The 17,875-nt window shown below is 32.2% G+C and overlaps 1 protein-coding gene across 2 annotated transcripts in view; it reads right to left on the bottom strand.

Moving 5' to 3' along the window:
* Window positions 1-17,875, bottom strand: part of LOC143224345 (complexin-like) — a 269,524-nt gene that overhangs the window by 19,893 nt on the left and 231,756 nt on the right. For both annotated transcript variants that reach the window (XM_076452734.1, XM_076452735.1), the window contains one exon: window positions 7,159-7,322. In XM_076452734.1, coding sequence (XP_076308849.1) covers window positions 7,159-7,322 — 164 coding nt within the window. The remainder of the gene's footprint in view (window positions 1-7,158; window positions 7,323-17,875) is intronic.

A 17,875-nucleotide genomic window follows, 5' to 3' on the forward strand; every position in this document is an offset into this window, starting at 1 on the left:
AGCACACTACAAAAGGAAGCACTGGCCACAACGTACCGAGTTCTCTGTGGTGAAGCACAGTGTCAAGTGTGAGCCACTAGTGGACCTCCAGAAGGTGTTGTTCCCACTATTGAACATAAAATTTGGTCTTATGAAACAATTTGTCACAGCTCTTGATAGGGAGTCTGCAGCCTTCAAGTACCTTCGAAATTTCTTCCCTAACCTGTCTGAGACAAAGTCAAACCTGGTGTCTTCGTTGGACCACAAATAAAGAAGATCCTGGAGTGCATACAATTCCCCAGGAAGTTCAGTGGGAAGAGAAAAAAGCTTGGAGCAGCTTTGTCGCAGTGGTTCGGGGCTTCTTGGGCAATCACAAGGCCAAAAATTATGTGGTACTGGTTGAGGCTCTGGTAAAGAACTACACAAAATGGGCTGTTGGATGTCCCTGAAAGACCATATTCTAGATACTCATCTTGATAAAATCAATGAGAACATGGAAGCTTCCACCAAGATATAGTGGACTTTGAACGCCGCCGCCAAGGAACGTATAATGAAAACATGATGGGAGACTGTATTTGGGGCTGATTCGTGAAAGTGATTTACATTACAGTCGCAAGTCTTGAAAAACTACTCACTTCTAAGTATATTTCTTCATTTTGGTATAACTTCAGTATAAATACGTGGAAATGTTCATTCATATGTTGTTTTATTCAGACCCTATGTAAATGAAAATGTGAAAATTCGCCCGATTTTGCATAGAAAATAGGTTAATTTCTGTAATTGCTGTATTTTTGTTATTACTATTGAGAGGTATTGTTTGAATATAGAATTTGCTGTATTTTTTTCTTATTATTATTATTGAGAGGTATTGTTTGAATGTAAAATTTGCTGTATTTTTGTTGTTCTTATTATTATTGAGAGGTATTGTTTGAATGAAAAATTTGCTGAATTTTTGTTATTATTATAATTATTATTGATAGGTACTGTTTCAGTGTAGAATTTGCAACCTTTTGGTTATTATTATTGAGAGATATTCTTCAAATGTAGAATTTGCCGTATTTTATTATTATTATTATTATTGAGACATACTGTTAGAATGTAGAATTTGCTGTATTTTTGTTATTATTATTATTGAGAGATACTGTTTGAATGTAGAATTAGCTGTCCCTTGTTATTGTTATTATTGAGAGTTATTCTTTGAATTTAGAATTTGTTGTATTTTTGTTATTATTATTATTATTGAGAGGTGTTGTTTGAATATAGAATTTGATGTCTTTTTGTTATTGGTATTGTTATTATTATTGATAGATATTGTTTCAATGTAGAATTCGCCGTATTTTTGTTATTGTTATTATTTTTGAGAGGTATTGTTTGAATGTAGAATTTGCCGTATTATTATTGAGAGGTAGTGTTTCAATGTAGAATTTGCCGTATTTGTGTTATTATTATTATTTTTGAGAGATATTGTTCGAATGCAGAATTTCCTGTATTCTTGTTATTATTATTATTATTGAGAGGTATTGTTTGAATGAAAAATTTACTGAATTTTTGTTATTATTATAATTATTATTGAGAGATATTGTTTGAATGTAGAAATTGCTTTATTTTTGTAATAATTATTATTAATGACAGGTATTGTTTGATTAGAGAATTTGCTGTATTTTTGTTACTGTTATTATTATTTAGAAGTATTGTTTGAATGAAAAATTTGCCGTATTTTTGTTATTATTATTATTTCTGAGAGATACTGTGTGAATGTAGAATTTGCTGTATTTTGTTATTATTACTATTGAGAGGTATTGGTTGAATGTAGAATTTGCTGTATTTTTGTTATTGTTATTATTATTTTTGAGAGGTATTGTGGGAATGTAGAATTTGGTGTAATTTTGTTTTGGTTATTAGCATTATTGAAAGGTACGGTTTGAATGTAGAATTTGCAATCTTTTGGTTATTAGTATTAATATTGTGAGGTATTATATGAATGGAGAATTTGCCATATTATCATTGGGAGGTACTGTTTGAAAGTAGAATTTGCTGAATTTTAGTTATTGTTATTATTATTGTTGAGAAGTATTGTTTCAATGTAGAATTTGCTGTATTTTTGTTTTTCTTATTATGGAAATGTTCATTCATATGTTGTTTTATTCAGACCTTATGTAAATGAAAATGTGAAAATTCGCCCGTTTTTGCATAGAAAATAGGTTAATTTCTGTAATTGCTGTATTTTAGTTATTATTATTGAGAGGTGTTGTTTGAATATAGAATTTGCTGTATTTTATTATTATTGAGAAGTATTGTTTGAATGTAAATTTTGCCGTATTTTTGTTATTATTATTATTGAGAGGTATTGTTTGAATGTAGAATTTGCCGTATTATTATTATTTGTTTATTAGGTTTTTCCTCTTTTCTGGTACTGTTATTTTAAACAATATTGTTTATAAATATAGGTCTTATCGTGGCTGTTGTTTATTAATTTAATTTGGTAAGTATCGTTATTATTCACTAACCCGGGACACCCGTACCCTGGACGGAAGGTAACTAAATTCATAATTAATGACAGGTTATATCAGAACTGAATTTTTTTCCTCCATATATAATTGAGAAACACAACCTACAACACCCATAAAAACAGCAAAACACAAAATGTGAAACCGTAATGTTGCATGTATCTAGCAAACCTTCATGACAGATATCGTAAAGATCTATTAATAGGGGCGAAGTAGTGATTTAAAAAAAATCTGCAAAAACGCTAAAAAACGTAAACTGAAAAATCTGTGTTTATTTCCCCTAATGAACTTACATACTAATTTTGGTGAATATTCTTCTGTACCCTGCGAAGTATTCACATCGTCATACAACAGACAGTACTATTGTATGTGTATAGATGGCGCTAGTGCTATAGATTGGTGTGTGATATATTCAAGACGTTATATCTGCACCCTGAAAATGAAGAAAAATAAAGTTCTTCGTAATAGGAAACAGAGGTGAAAGTAGAATATTGTGACCCCTATTGCAAATCCAGATACGCAAGATAAAAATTTCGCGAATTTGGGGTTTCCCAGTATCATACACATAAGAGTTCCATTATAGTATGATTTTAAACCATTACAATCCTAATAACAGTTTTCCTGATTTTAGAGTTTAATTAAAAAACGAAACTGTAATTGATTTAAGAAAAGCAAACCAAAAACGTTGCGGTAGTGACAATTGTAAAAACAATGTTATTTAAATTAGATAAAATATTAACTTTGTAACGAGGATGTGATATTACATCAGTCTACTGAGTCTTGAATCGTATCCCTAATTCCCATTATATGTTAGTTACCCTACCTTCAGAAAATAATTTAGATTCTTACCTTCTTACTTAAAATCTGTTCTCTCCTAGCCTCATTTAACTGTTACTTTGTTACTAGTATTGTTTTTACTGTATGAGGTAAATCAAAGTTCCTATATAGAGCTCGGAGTAACTGTTACTTTGTTACTAGTATTGTCTTTACTGTATGAGGTAAATCAAAGTTCCTATATAGAGCTCGGAGTAACTGTTACTTTGCTAGTAGTATTCGTTTTACTGTATGAGGTAAATCAAAGTTCCTATATAGAGCTCGGAGTAACTGTTACTTTGCTAGTAGTATTCGTTTTACTGTATGAGGTAAATAAAAGTTCCTATATAGAGCTTGAAGTAACTGTTACTTTGTTAATAGTATTGTTTTTACTGTATGAGGTAAATCAAAGTTCCTATATAGAGCTCGGAGTAACTGTTACTTTGTTACTAGTATTTTTTTTACTGTATGAGGTAAATCAAAGTTCCTATATAGAGCTCGGAGTAACTGTTACTTTGTTACTAGTATTGTTTTTACTGTATGAGGTAAATCAAAGTTCCTATATAGAGCTCGGAGTAACTGTTACTTTGTTACTAGTATTGTTATCACTGTATGAGTTAAATCAAAGTTCCTATATAGAGCTCGGAGTAACTGTTAATTTGTTACTAGTATTGTTTTTCCTGTATGAGGGAAATCAAAGTTCCTATATAGAGCTCGGAGTAACTGTTACTTTGTTACTAGTATTGTCTTTACTGTATGAGGTAAATAAAAGTTCCTATATAGAGCTTGAAGTAACTGTTACTTTGTTAATAGTATTGTTTTTACTGTATGAGGTAAATCAAAGTTCCTATATAGAGCTCGGAGTAACTGTTACTTTGTTACTAGTATTGTCTTTACTGTATGAGGTAAATCAAAGTTCCTATATAGAGCTCGGGTAACTGTTACTTTGTTACTAGTATTGTTTTTACTGTATGAGGTAAATAAAAGTTCCTATATAGAGCTCGGAGTAACTGTTACTTTGTTACTAGTATTGTTTTTACTGTATGAGGTAAATCAAAGTTCCTATATAGAGCTCGGAGTAACTGTTACTTTGTTACTAGTATTCTTTTTACTGTATGAGGTAAATCAAAGTTCCTATATAGAGCTCGGAGTAACTGTTACTTTGTTTCTAGTATTTTTTTTACTGTATGAGGTAAATCAATGTTCCTATATAGAGCTCGGAGTAACTGTTAATTTGTTACTAGTATTGTCTTTACTGTATGAGGTAAATCAAAGTTCCTATATAGAGCTCGGAGTAACTGTTACTTTGTTACTAGTATTGTTTTTACTGTATGAGGTAAATAAAAGTTCCTATATAGAGCTCAGGTAACTGTTACTTTGTTACTAGTATTGTTTTTACTGTATGAGGTAAATCAAAGTTCCTATATAGAGCTAGGAGTAACTGTTAATTTGTTACTAGTATTGTTTTTACTGTATGAGGTAAATCAAAGTTCCTATATAGAGCTCGGAGTAACTGTTACCTTGTTACTAGTATTGTTTTTACTGTATTAGGTAAATCAAAGTTCTTATATAGAGCTCGGAGTAACTGTTTTTTTGTTACTAGTATTGTTTTTACTGTATGAGGTAAATCAAAGTTCCTATATAGAGCTCGGAGTAACTGTTACTTTGTTACTAGTATTCTTTTTACTGTATGAGGTAAATCAAAGTTCCTATATAGAGCTCGGAGTAACTGTTACTTTGTTTCTAGTATTTTTTTTACTGTATGAGGTAAATCAATGTTCCTATATAGAGCTCGGAGTAACTGTTAATTTGTTACTAGTATTGTCTTTACTGTATGAGGTAAATCAAAGTTCCTATATAGAGCTCGGAGTAACTGTTACTTTGTTACTAGTATTGTTTTTACTGTATGAGGTAAGTCAAAGTTCCTATATAGAGCTCGGAGTAACTGTTACTTTGTTACTAGTATTGTTTTTACTGTATGAGGTGAATCAAAGTTCCTATATAGAGCTCGGAGTAACTGTTACTTTGTTACTAGTATTGTTTTTACTGTATGAGGTAAATCAAATTTCCTATATAGAGCTCGGAGTAACTGTTACTTTGTTACTAGTATTGTCTTTACTGTATGAGGTAAATCAAAGTTCCTATATAGAGCTCGGAGTAACTGTTACCTTTTTACTAGTATTGTTTTTACTGTATGAGGTAAGTCAAAGTTCCTATATAGAGCTCAGAGTAACTGTTACTTTGTTACTAGTATTGTTTTTACTGTATGAGGTAAATCAAAGTTCCTATATAGAGCTCGGAGTAACTGTTACTTTGTTACTAGTATTGTTTTTACTGTATGAGGTGAATCAAAGTTCCTATATAGAGCTCGGAGTAACTGTTACTTTGTTACTAGTATTGTTTTTACTGTATGAGGTAAATCAAAGTTCCTATATTGAGCTCGGAGTAACTGTTACTTTGTTACTAGTATTGTTTTTACTGTATGAGGTAAATCAAAGTTCCTATATAGAGCTCGGGTAACTGTTACTTTGTTACTAGTATTGTTTTTACTGTATGAGGTAAATCAAAGTTCCTATATTGAGCTCGGAGTAACTGTTACTTTGTTACTAGTATTGTTTTTACTGTATGAGGTAAATCAAAGTTCCTATATAGAGCTCGGAGTAACTGTTACTTTGTTACTAGTATTGTTTTTACTGTATGAGGTAAATCAAAGTTCCTATATAGAGCTCGGAGTAACTGTTACTTTGTTACTAGTATTGTTTTTACTGTATGAAGTAAATCAAAGTTCCTATATTGAGCTCGGAGTAACTGTTACTTTTTTACTAGTTACTGTATGAGGTAAATCAAAGTTCCTATATAGAGCTCGGAGTAACTGTTACTTTGTTACTAGTTACTGTATGAGGTAAATCAAAGTTCCTATATAGAGCTCGGGTAACTGTTACTTTGTTACTAGTTACTGTATGAGGTAAATCAAAGTTCCTATATAGAGCTCGGAGTAACTGTTTGTTACTAGTATTGTTTTACTGAGGTAAATCAAAGTTCCTATATAGAGCTCGGAGTAACTGTTACTTTGTTACTAGTATTGTTTTTACTGTATGAGGTAAATCAAAGTTCCTATATAGAGCTCGCAGTAACTGTTCGTGGTGAGAAAACCATAAATACCCATTTTAATTTCTTAAATCATTTTCTGAGCTCGCGCAGCTCGTGCAACAACTCCGATCGTGCTAGTTTTTTTGAGATAAAGCACCTGAGTGATTCAATAAATGTTTAAGTTTGTGGGAGATGTAATCCTGTCTATCAGCTATTCCAGTAACAATAAATTTAACGCTTGGTGTATTTTAAAGGCAGTAAACACGTAACAGGAGTTAAACTGGTTGTTATACAAGACATTTACTGTCTGTGTCAAGCGTTTTTTTAGTTCATCTTGTCGCTGTTGTTGTTTTATTGTTATAGTAAAAATCTGCACATTTATGTCTGCGCTCTAATCTGTTTGTTTGTTTTTTGAATTTCGCGCAAAGATACTCGAGGGCTATCTGCGCTAGCCGTCCTTAATTTTGCAGAGTAAGACTAGAGGGAAAGCAGCTAGTCATCACCACACACCGCCAACTCTTGGACTACTCTTTTACCAACGAATAGTGGGATTGACCAAAACATTATAACGCCCCCACAGCTGAAAGGGCGAGCATGTTTGGTGCAACTGGGATTGAAACCCGCGACCCTCAGGTTACGAGTCGAACGCCTTAACCCACCTGGCTATGCCGGGCCGCGCTCTAATCTAATCTTAGTACTACACTCGGTTTTTCAAGCATTAACATTTTGTCTCCAAATTTTAAAAATCTCGTACTCAGCACGTGTTTACCTTGTCTCTGATTTCTTGCCTCATTTTTTCTCTTTCTTCCTCCAGTTTCCTGTGTTTTTCTTTCCTCCTTTCTTCTGCCTCCTGTAGAGCTTCCAAACGCTCTTGTTCTGCCTGTTCGGCCTCACTTTTGTCTTCCTGACTTTCACCTTCCCCGCCCATCTGACCTGTCGATGACCAACAGGTCAACATAAAACAGAGGAATACGGAAATATATAGAAGTATATAAACGATATCAAATTTAAAATGTACAGAAACCTGTATAGAAATAACGAGTAAAACGTGTGGTGCCAGGTAAATGCTAATATTTGTACACGTAGCTCCCCCTGTGACAAATCTGGTCCCAACAAAAATGCTGTTAATTTGTTTGGGAAACCGTTGTAAATTATCTGTAATGCGTTACGAAGATTAAGACTTTAATTTATTTAATTATTTTATGGCAACCAGAATTAACCAGATGACACTTTTCCAACTGCTATCATATAATTTTTAGATCTGTTTGTTTGTCTGTCTGTAATTAAGCACAAAGCTACACATTCGACTATCTGTGCTATCCCAACTACGAGTATCAAAACTCAGTTTCTAGGGTTGTAAGTAAATATTAATTTGTAAAAAAAAACACACTCGTATCGTAAGAAGTATCATAAATTACTTTGATGTTAAATATTTATAAAGATAAGCTAATGTTATATGCATAGCAACTAGAAGACAGGTCTTTCTAACAGTCCAGAATTCTCGTTGTTTCCTAACAATGATTTCATTAATTCATGATTTTCTGTAGCTTTATACGTTGTGAATAATTCAGTTTCAAACGTTTAGTTGATTGTGTGTTGGTAGACGGTTTGTTTGAAGATAAGCACAAAATTGGCTCTCTATTCTCTGTAGACACACAGTTGTGTCCTGAAGGGGGTGAGAGCATGATAATTGAAGGCAGACTAGAAACTGTCAGTGTACGGTCGATTAACAGGCTGAAAGCGAAAGTGCAGAGAATAGTTTGTGATATCACACTGGTTCGAACCCGGTTGGTTATCTCTGGAATCCAGGACTTCCACCACATAGGAACAATCTAACTTTTGGAAGGTGTTAAAGAAAGCTATTAAATTTTAACATGTTTAGGTTAGTGGCAAACCAATTGACATTCTAAAGACAAATATGTTTAGTTACACATAATCAACATTTAATATGTGAGAAGAATGCTCATCAAAATGACAATCGTGTGGGATAAACACAAGATTATATGAATACAATCTTACTTATTTTACTGAAACAAATATTCAAGTTAAGCCTAAATTAAAGGAACAAAACCAACATTTTCTACAATGACACGGATTTATTTACAAAACTAAACTGCATCTCTATGGAAACGATATGCGTATTGGTTTAAAACTGCTGGTCTCTGGATTCAAATTTAACTACAGTACACTTTATTCAGGTAAGAAAGTAAACTCCCTCGCCAAATAATTTAATCGGTACATTTGATGCAAGAATTAAAGGAAATAATGAGTAGAAAAGCTCATGTAGCCTCCACCAGCTTATGGCTTAATGAATGTATATATGCACATATATACAAGGAAATCAGAAACACATGTGTTCCTTAACTGTATGATATTAAAAATAACTTTTTCACTTTCTAGGAACAAGATTAAATGCAGCATTCTAAATGTATAACTTAGTGTGATAAAATTACAAGTAAAACTAATATGATGAATAATAAAATCCAAGAAATTTGAAACAGGAAACGTTAATGAATCAGGAATCACGCGTTAGGCTTAGTGAGAATCAACAAACCAAAGACGTAAAACATCTCCATTTGATTCCATATTTTGATTTAATCTTACCTAAAGGTAAGTTTTAAAAAGGAAGAGAGAAGTGAAAGGTGTATTCTAAAATTTTGTAATGGAAAGATTGATTTCAGTAAGAAAAGAGGAAGAATATTTATTGTTTTAATAAAATCAGCTGTTTGGTTATTTAGTTGAATATCGATTTCTGAAAGAATTGTAAATTTTAATATTTAGGGAAGCAATTAAGACTATATAACGCTAATAATAACATTAAACACCTTAGAAAATCCTGATAAAGATAAACTGAATAAAGGTGCTTTGTTATACTTTATTTCCATTCAAAGTCAAGGTTTAAAAATTGAAATAAAAACAAAAAATCTGAAAAAGGGTTTAAAGATTAAATAGGCTTAACAGATGGGGAATAAAGGTGTCATAAATGAAATAGGCTTAACAGATTTAGAATGAAGGTATGAAAGTGGAAGAGGTTTAACAAATGTGGAATAAAGATTTAATAAACGAAATATGTTAAACACGTCTGGAATATAGATTTTAAAACTGAAATAGTCGTAGGTTATCTCAAAGTAAGGGTTAAACGAAATAGGTTTAATAGATTTGAAATACAAAATTAATGTAAATCTGGAATTCTTTATTAAATGAAATAGCTGTTATATATCTGGAATAGTGACGTAGGTTAAGAAAGAACGAACAACAAGCACACCAATTTATTGCGTTACGCCACCTGTAAAGTATCAGATGGAGAGTTGGTAGAACTCGGCTAGTTGGACCTGTCGAATTTAATAATTACGTCGTTTCAGGATACAACGTAGTATATGTTTGGAAGAAGTTCAATCATGTATGACGCAATAACTTCAACTATGGTAAGCTATAATTATATTATCTTCAAATCCAAGTGGTAACAAAGAAAATATATATACATATATAACTATCATAATACTCTCTATTGTCTATTACATATTCATGAAACTATTTCACACGGTGTTGTTTGACCTTCATTAGGTCCATACAAATGTTCAGTTTAGAGGTTTTTATACTAATACTCTCTATTGTCTATTACATATTCATGAAACTATTTCACACGGTGTTGTTTGACCTTCATTAGGTCCATACAAATGTTCAGTTTAGAGGTTTTTTATACTAATACTCTCTAATGTCTATTACATATTCATGAAACTATTTCACACGGTGTTGTTTGACCTTCATTAGGTCCATACAAATGTTCAGTTTAGAGGTTTTATACTAATACTCTCTAATGTCTATTACATATTCATGAAACTATTTCACACGGTGTTGTTTGACCTTCATTAGGTCCATACAAATGTTCAGTTTAGAGGTTTTTATACTAATACTCTCTAATGTCTATTACATATTCATGAAACTATTTCACACGGTGTTGTTTGACCTTCATTAGGTCCATACAAATGTTCAGTTTAGAGGTTTTTATACTAATACTCTCTATTGTCTATTACATATTCATGAAACTATTTCACACGGTGTTGTTTGACCTTCATTAGGTCCATACAAATGTTCAGTTTAGAGGTTTTTATACTAATACTCTCTATTGTCTATTACATATTCATGAAACTATTTCACACGGTGTTGTTTGACCTTCATTAGGTTCATACAAATGTTCAGTTTAGAGGTTTTTATACTAATACTCTCTATTGTCTATTACATATTCATGAAACTATTTCACACGGTGTTGTTTGACCTTCATTAGGTTCATACAAATGTTCAGTTTAGAGGTTTTATACTAATACTCTCTATTGTCTATTACATATTCATGAAACTATTTCACACGGTGTTGTTTGACCTTCATTAGGTCCATACAAATGTTCAGTTTAGAGGTTTTTATACTAATACTCTCTATTGTCTATTACATATTCATGAAACTATTTCACACGGTGTTGTTTGACCTTCATTAGGTCCATACAAATGTTCAGTTTAGAGGTTTTTATACTCATTTTTGTGTTGTTTACCACTACTTATGAATCTTCACCAAATCTGACATGAAGGTGTTCTGTGTCCATGTGGAGATACTTACAAAATTACCATTTGTGGTTTGAAGTTTTAATGAGCGTATTTTACAAGCAATTTTTCATGTCCTAAAATAACGTTTCATTAATAATAAATTTCGATAACGTACGTCCAAGGTGCGAGCACTCCAGCTAGTATTTATTTTATTATCAAAGACAAAAACAGTTTCTTTGGTAACAATGTTTGTTGTCCCAGTGAAACCAAACCGTCCTGAATGACCAAATGTATCTCAGAACGACTGTTATGGCTATTAACACTTTTATTGGTAAGGAGAGAACAACGTTTCGACCTTCGTAGGTCATCTTCAGACTAAGGTTTTCTTAACCTGAAGATGGCCTAGATGACATCTTTATTTCAAGTGGGTTTCTCGTCATCATGAAAGGTTATATCTTTATTGACATTAAACTTTATTAACTAGGTTCACAAAGACAGTAACTTTGGTCCTAATGTATTTCCAAAACTAAAAGATACCTTACTGAAGATATTCTGAGGATTTAAAATGCACTCAATAAGTCTGGAGTAATTTAAAAGACTTTATCATCTGTTCTCTGATAAAAAAATATTTATTTTCTTCCTCAACAGACAAATAATAAGTTACCAAAAAACGATCTTATAAATTCTACGATCAAGTTCAATTATCTTATATTTAACCATTCTACCCTTAATGATAGCTGAGCTTGTGAAAGATGGGTGATTGGCTAACACATCAGTCATCATTCACAAATTGTGTCTCATATCCAACACATTGCTTGTTTTTGTAATTACTATTAAAACTTATTCATCAAGCTACGTTTAGTTGAACTAAACGTGGAAACAAGTACAGCGTTAGACCTTTTGAAATCAAGAGTAAAGCTTCAGAAATATTTACTCTAAAACTAGGCTTAGTTTAACTTGTTTTATATACGTATATCATTTCAAGTTTTTGTAGATAGAACTTCTTCATTCACTTGTACTCTATATTTGGCAGGTCAGGAATTGTTCTATTTTTTTATATAATGTTTATATCTTAATAAGTATTCATGACTTTTCTGAATTATTAAAGCTCATGTATCTAACCATACATGTATGTAAATAAAACATCAATCGTCTCAGTATGATGTTCGTGTGTTTAACTAAACATTGTTTCACTTATGATGTTCGTGTGTTTAACTCAACATTGTTTCAGTTAAAATGTTCGTGTGTTTAACTAGAATAGTTATCTAGTAAGGATTCAGTGTTGACTTTCTTTTGTAAATTGTAGCTTTAGACAGAGATAAAGTTTTCAAAGAAATATAGATTACGAATTTTAATACAAGAACTAGTGTGAGACCCCTAATTAAGGTATAATTATTTGTTTATTTATAATTCTGTCATTAAGTTATGCTAGTTACAAGATCAATTAGTATTACTTTTATTTTATTTTAATTTCTTGTTCATTATTATAATTTTTTACAAGGACTGATTTGGATTGTTAACATAGTATGTGTACTTTAGGATTAACTTAAACATCCTAAGCTGACCCAACATTTTGAAATATTGTTGGGTTTACGGCCGAAAATGTCGTTAATAGAGAGGATATTCAACTGGTGAAATAATACATTGCAATCTTTGTAAATAAAAATCTAAGTTTACTTTACTATGTGTACTGATTGCCAGGTTGATTTTTTATTTCTTTTTAAGTACATAGCTTAATCTGATCGAAATATATTATATATAAATATATATATATACATGTACAGCATATTCTACTTCTAGTAGTTAATGTGTTGGGCTACGGGTCGGAAGGTTTAAGATTCAACTCTGTAATATGCAACTGAACACTGAAAGCGTTAAGAAGGTAATTCTAAATTGTATTCGGTTCAGCAGCTATGTTGCTGATTAGCTGTCTTCTTTCATAGCTCAGTGGTTCTAAGTTAGGAAGACTATACTAGAAGACTGGAAACACTACATAACTTAACTTTCATATGAAAATACCAGATGATAAAGCTGTAACATATCGTTTCTTTCTATATTTCCAAAAATGAAATTATTTATAAAACATTTGCGATTTTTATACCCCCCCCCAAAAATTTGTATGTAAAAATTCAATGTAAAATAATATAGAATAAGTTAAGTAGTTACATATTTCACAATATCCAACTGATGCACAAACACTGGGAGGGAGGAAAGAGAAAGTAAAACTATATAAACATTTGAAAAACACGAAAACAATTATTAAAAACTATAAACACAATCAAATATTTTAGACAGCTTAAATTACGTGATCAGCAGTTAGTAAAGAAGATATTAACAAAATATACCAAGACGTTGTATATAGTAATATAATCATTCTTCAATATCATGTACAAAATACAGAAGTCTAAAGACATGGTATATACCAATATAGCCATTCTTCAAGATAATGTATGGACTACAAAAAACCGTAGGAGACATTGTATATACTAACGTAACTATTCTTCATGATAATGTAGCCATTCTTCAAGATAATGTATGGACTACAGAAAACCGTAGGAGACATTGTATATACTAACGTAACTATTCTTCATGATAATGTAGCCATTCTTCAAGATAATGTATGGACTACAAAAAACCGTAGGAGACATTGTATATACTAACGTAACTATTCTTCATGATAATGTAGCCATTCTTCAAGATAATGTATGGACTACAAAAAACCGTAGGAGACATTGTATATACTAACGTAACTATTCTTCATGATAATGTAGCCATTCTTCAAGATAATGTATGGACTACAGAAAACCGTAGGAGACATTGTATATACTAACGTAACTATTCTTCATGATAATGTACGGAACACAGGAAAGTGGTGGACTTAACTGACCAAGGATGTCCAGATGCTAGTCCACCTTTACTCAGTTGGATTGTATGTGACATAAGAGATCCAATTTAATGAAGCTCATCCCAGTTTATTGTTAAAGAAAGGTGGTTGGTGTAACAGTAAGACGAACAATTAAATGTGGCACTACGTCACTAAGTTTATTTTTAACAAAATAACATTAAGTCTTTTACAGAAAATAACGTTAAGCCTTTTACAGAAAATAACATTAAGCTTTTTACAGAAAATAACATTATGTCTTTTACAGAAAATAACATTATTCCTTTTACAGAAAATAACATTAAGCCTTTTACAGAAAATAACATTATTCCTTTTACAGAAAATAACATTATGCCTTTTACAGAAAATAACATTATGCCTTTTACAGAAAATAACATTATGTCTTTTACAGAAAATAACATTATTCCTTTTACAGAAAATAACATTATGTCTTTTACAGAAAATAACATTATGTCTTTTACAGACTTTTAACGCCTGAAAATGTGGTGTTACCACTAATCCCGTTCTTAGTAATGATTTTTGAAAGCATTGTGTTGAGTTTCTAAACTAATTTTGTAAAAAGAAGATTAGAATACAAAACAGATTGGATAAAATATTATAGTATAAATAATATTTTCATGTTGAAACCCTTCAAAATCAAATGATAAAAAGTAAAAATAATGAGTTATTCTTCAAAGACGTATCCTACTGAACCAACACGTGAGTAATGAAACTATTAATAACATATGACATCTTAGTTGTATCGACGTATCCTACTGAACCAACACGTGAGTAATGAAACTATTAATAACATATGACATCTTAGTTGTATCGACGTATCCTACTGAACCAACACGTGAGTAATGAAACTATTAATAACATATGACATCTTAGTTGTATCGACGTATCCTACTGAACCAACACGTGAGTAATGAAACTATTAATAACATATGACATCTTAGTTGTATCACAAACGAAATTTCGAATTTGTGTTCAAAGCGGAAATATAGTTAGAAAAATATGCGACAGTTTTTCGTCGTTTCTGAAACGAAATATGCCACAATCATATAGTATGGAAACAGTAATTAATGGTATCAATGTGTAATTACGCACTGCTACCTTTATTATTCAAGTGTAAACAGCGTTGTGGGGATAAATGCTACAACCTATATTTAAGCATCGACCAAACATCGGTACTGGAACTCGACTACAATGGCCTGAAGGATAAAGATACGTCTGAATAAGGTTACATCTTATTGCATTCTTCCTTTGAGGAACGTTATTGTTATTATTTTGTGACAATATAATAAACGGTGTAATAAATAATAACGTTATTGTTATTATTTTGTGACAATATAATAAACGGTGTAAAACGAAATTCGAAACAAACCAAACAATTCTAAATGTTTTTATTTCTTTCAGACAGTCGGATAAAGTTACACAAAAGTTATCTGCGTTGACCGTCTCCAATTTGGAACTGAGACTCTAAATATAAGTAATTAGTGAACAACGCCTGTCGCCAACTCTTGTAACTGAATAGTAATACTTGATTATCGTAACTTTCCACGGTCCCAAAGTCAGAGGGCGATTTTATGAAAACGAGATGGTAAACATGAAACGTTGGATCCATAGTCTAGTGTGTCAGTCGTCATACTTTGTTTCTAAAGATAAGTGTTCTTGTCCTAGTGTGTCAGTCGTCATACTTTGTCTCTAAAGATAAGTGTTCTTGTCCTAGTGTGTCACTGTCATACTTTGTTTCTAAAGATAAGTGTTCTTGTCCTAGTGTGTCAGTCGTCATACTTTGTTTCTAAAGATAAGTGTTCTTGTCCTAGTGTGTCAGTCGTCATACTTTGTTTCTAAAGATAAGTGTTCTTGTCCTAGTGTGTCAGTCGTCATACTTTGTTTCTAAAGATAAGTGTTCTTGTCCTAGTGTGTCAGTCGTCATACTTTGTTTCTAAAGATAAGTGTTCTTGTCCTAGTGTGTCAGTCGTCATACTTTGTTTCTAAAGATAAGTGTTCTTGTCCTAGTGTGTCAGTCGTCATACTTTGTTTCTAAAGATAAGTGTTCTTGTCCTAGTGTGTCAGTCGTCATACTTTGTTTCTAAAGATAAGTGTTCTTGTCCTAGTGTGTCAGTCGTCATACTTTGTTTCTAAAGATAAGTGTTCTTGTCCTAGTGTGTCAGTCGTCATACTTTGTTTCTAAAGATAAGTGTTCTTGTCCTAGTGTGTCAGTCGTCATACATTGTTTCTAAAGATAAGTGTTCTTGTCCTAGTGTGTCAGTCGTCATACTTTGTTTCTAAAGATAAGTGTTCTTGTCCTAGTGTGTCAGTCGTCATACTTTGTTTCTAAAGATAAGTGTTCTTGTCCTAGTGTGTCAGTCGTCATACTTTGTTTCTAAAGATAAGTGTTCTTGTCCTAGTGTGTCAGTCGTCATACTTTGTTTCTAAAGATAACTGTTCTTGTCCTAGTGTGTTAATATTGTGTCATTAATCATTCGTCACATAACGTACCGTCACATAGCGTACTGTCACATAACGTACCGTCACATAGCGTACCATCACATAACAAAAGGTCACATAACACACCGTCACATAACGTACCGTCAATAAAGATAAACCAAATAAAGTTCCACTGAGCCCTCTTTTAATATATGTTAGAAACTACCGTTGATTTTATAGGATATAAAATTATATTCGAATTTATGAAACGCTTGTTTGTTTGTTTTTGAATATTGCACAAAGCTACTCGAGGGCTATCTGTGCTAGCTGTCCCTAATTTAGCAGTGTAAGACCAGAGGGAAAGAAACTAGTCATCACCACCCACCGCCAACTCTTGGGCTACTCTTTATCAACGAATAGTGGGATTGACCGTCACGTTATAACGCCCCCACGTCTGAAAGGGCGAGCATGTTTGGCGCAATGGGATGCGAACCCGCGACCCTCAGATTACGAGTCGCACGCCTAAACGCGCTTGGCCATGCCGGGCAATTCTCACTACAAATCATATAACAGACTCGAACCTTGAAGCACTTCATTCTCGGTCTAGAATGCTAACCTTCAGGCTACGCACGACCCATTATGAAACGCATAATTTCATAGCAAAATTTAACAAGTTAAGCAAAAGTACTCGTCACTACACAGTGTTCAATTTTAATTTTACTAGTTTTACAACAGTAGTAATTGGTATCTAATTTAAAACATCCCAGGTGTGAAAAACAGTTGATGCCAAAAAACGATTGAGCAATCGGCTTAAACGAATGAAATACAAAACTGGTGGCGAAACTGGTAACTGATTTCATTGCTTCAAATCACACTATCAGTCGTTTTTGACCGCATATTTTTGTCACATCTCTAACGAATTTACCGTTATACATTTACTTAAGTCAGTACTCTTCTTTCTGTACAGTTTTCTATTCTGTCTGTGACGTATATTCTTAACTACGTATTGTGCAAGTCCCGCCTGTTCTCGAAACTTGTAGATAATTCTTTTGTAAGGATGTACTATGTGTGTATGTAATATTAGTGATTGACAGTATTGTGGCGAGTTTTGGTGAAGGTTCTAGAGTCTCGTGTAATTTATATAAAAAGCAGCCAGCTGAGAGACAGAGAGTGAATATAACTGGAAAGCTACAGTTAGTGTACTATAGGCCTAGGAAGCTATAATTGTGATTAACATCTAATAATCGGAAGATTTCAGAATGTGACCAGGAACGTTCATATATTTTGAACACTACACAGTTCAATTTCAGTGAATTACTTTTGACGTTATTATTTCTACGAGAACATTAAATGTCTCTTTCGATAAGAAATGAGTTTTACCAATGTGAGGGCAATCAACAAACATGATGCTATCAACTCATAATTAATTAATTCGTTCCTCGAGTACTCGGAGCATAGAAAAATATTCAGTTCTAGTCGGATGTAAGACTCATTATTGTCTCTTAGTTTGTTAAACCGATGTATATAAACCATCATTTGTAATAACCGTTATTATAAACTGTATTGTTTTTATGCTTCTATTTTAAAATATATTTGTGTTAAAATTGTGTGTATCAACCTTGTTCGTAAA

Source organism: Tachypleus tridentatus, chromosome 8 (genome assembly GCF_004210375.1).
Source record: "Tachypleus tridentatus isolate NWPU-2018 chromosome 8, ASM421037v1, whole genome shotgun sequence".
Lineage (NCBI taxonomy): Eukaryota > Metazoa > Arthropoda > Merostomata > Xiphosura > Limulidae > Tachypleus > Tachypleus tridentatus.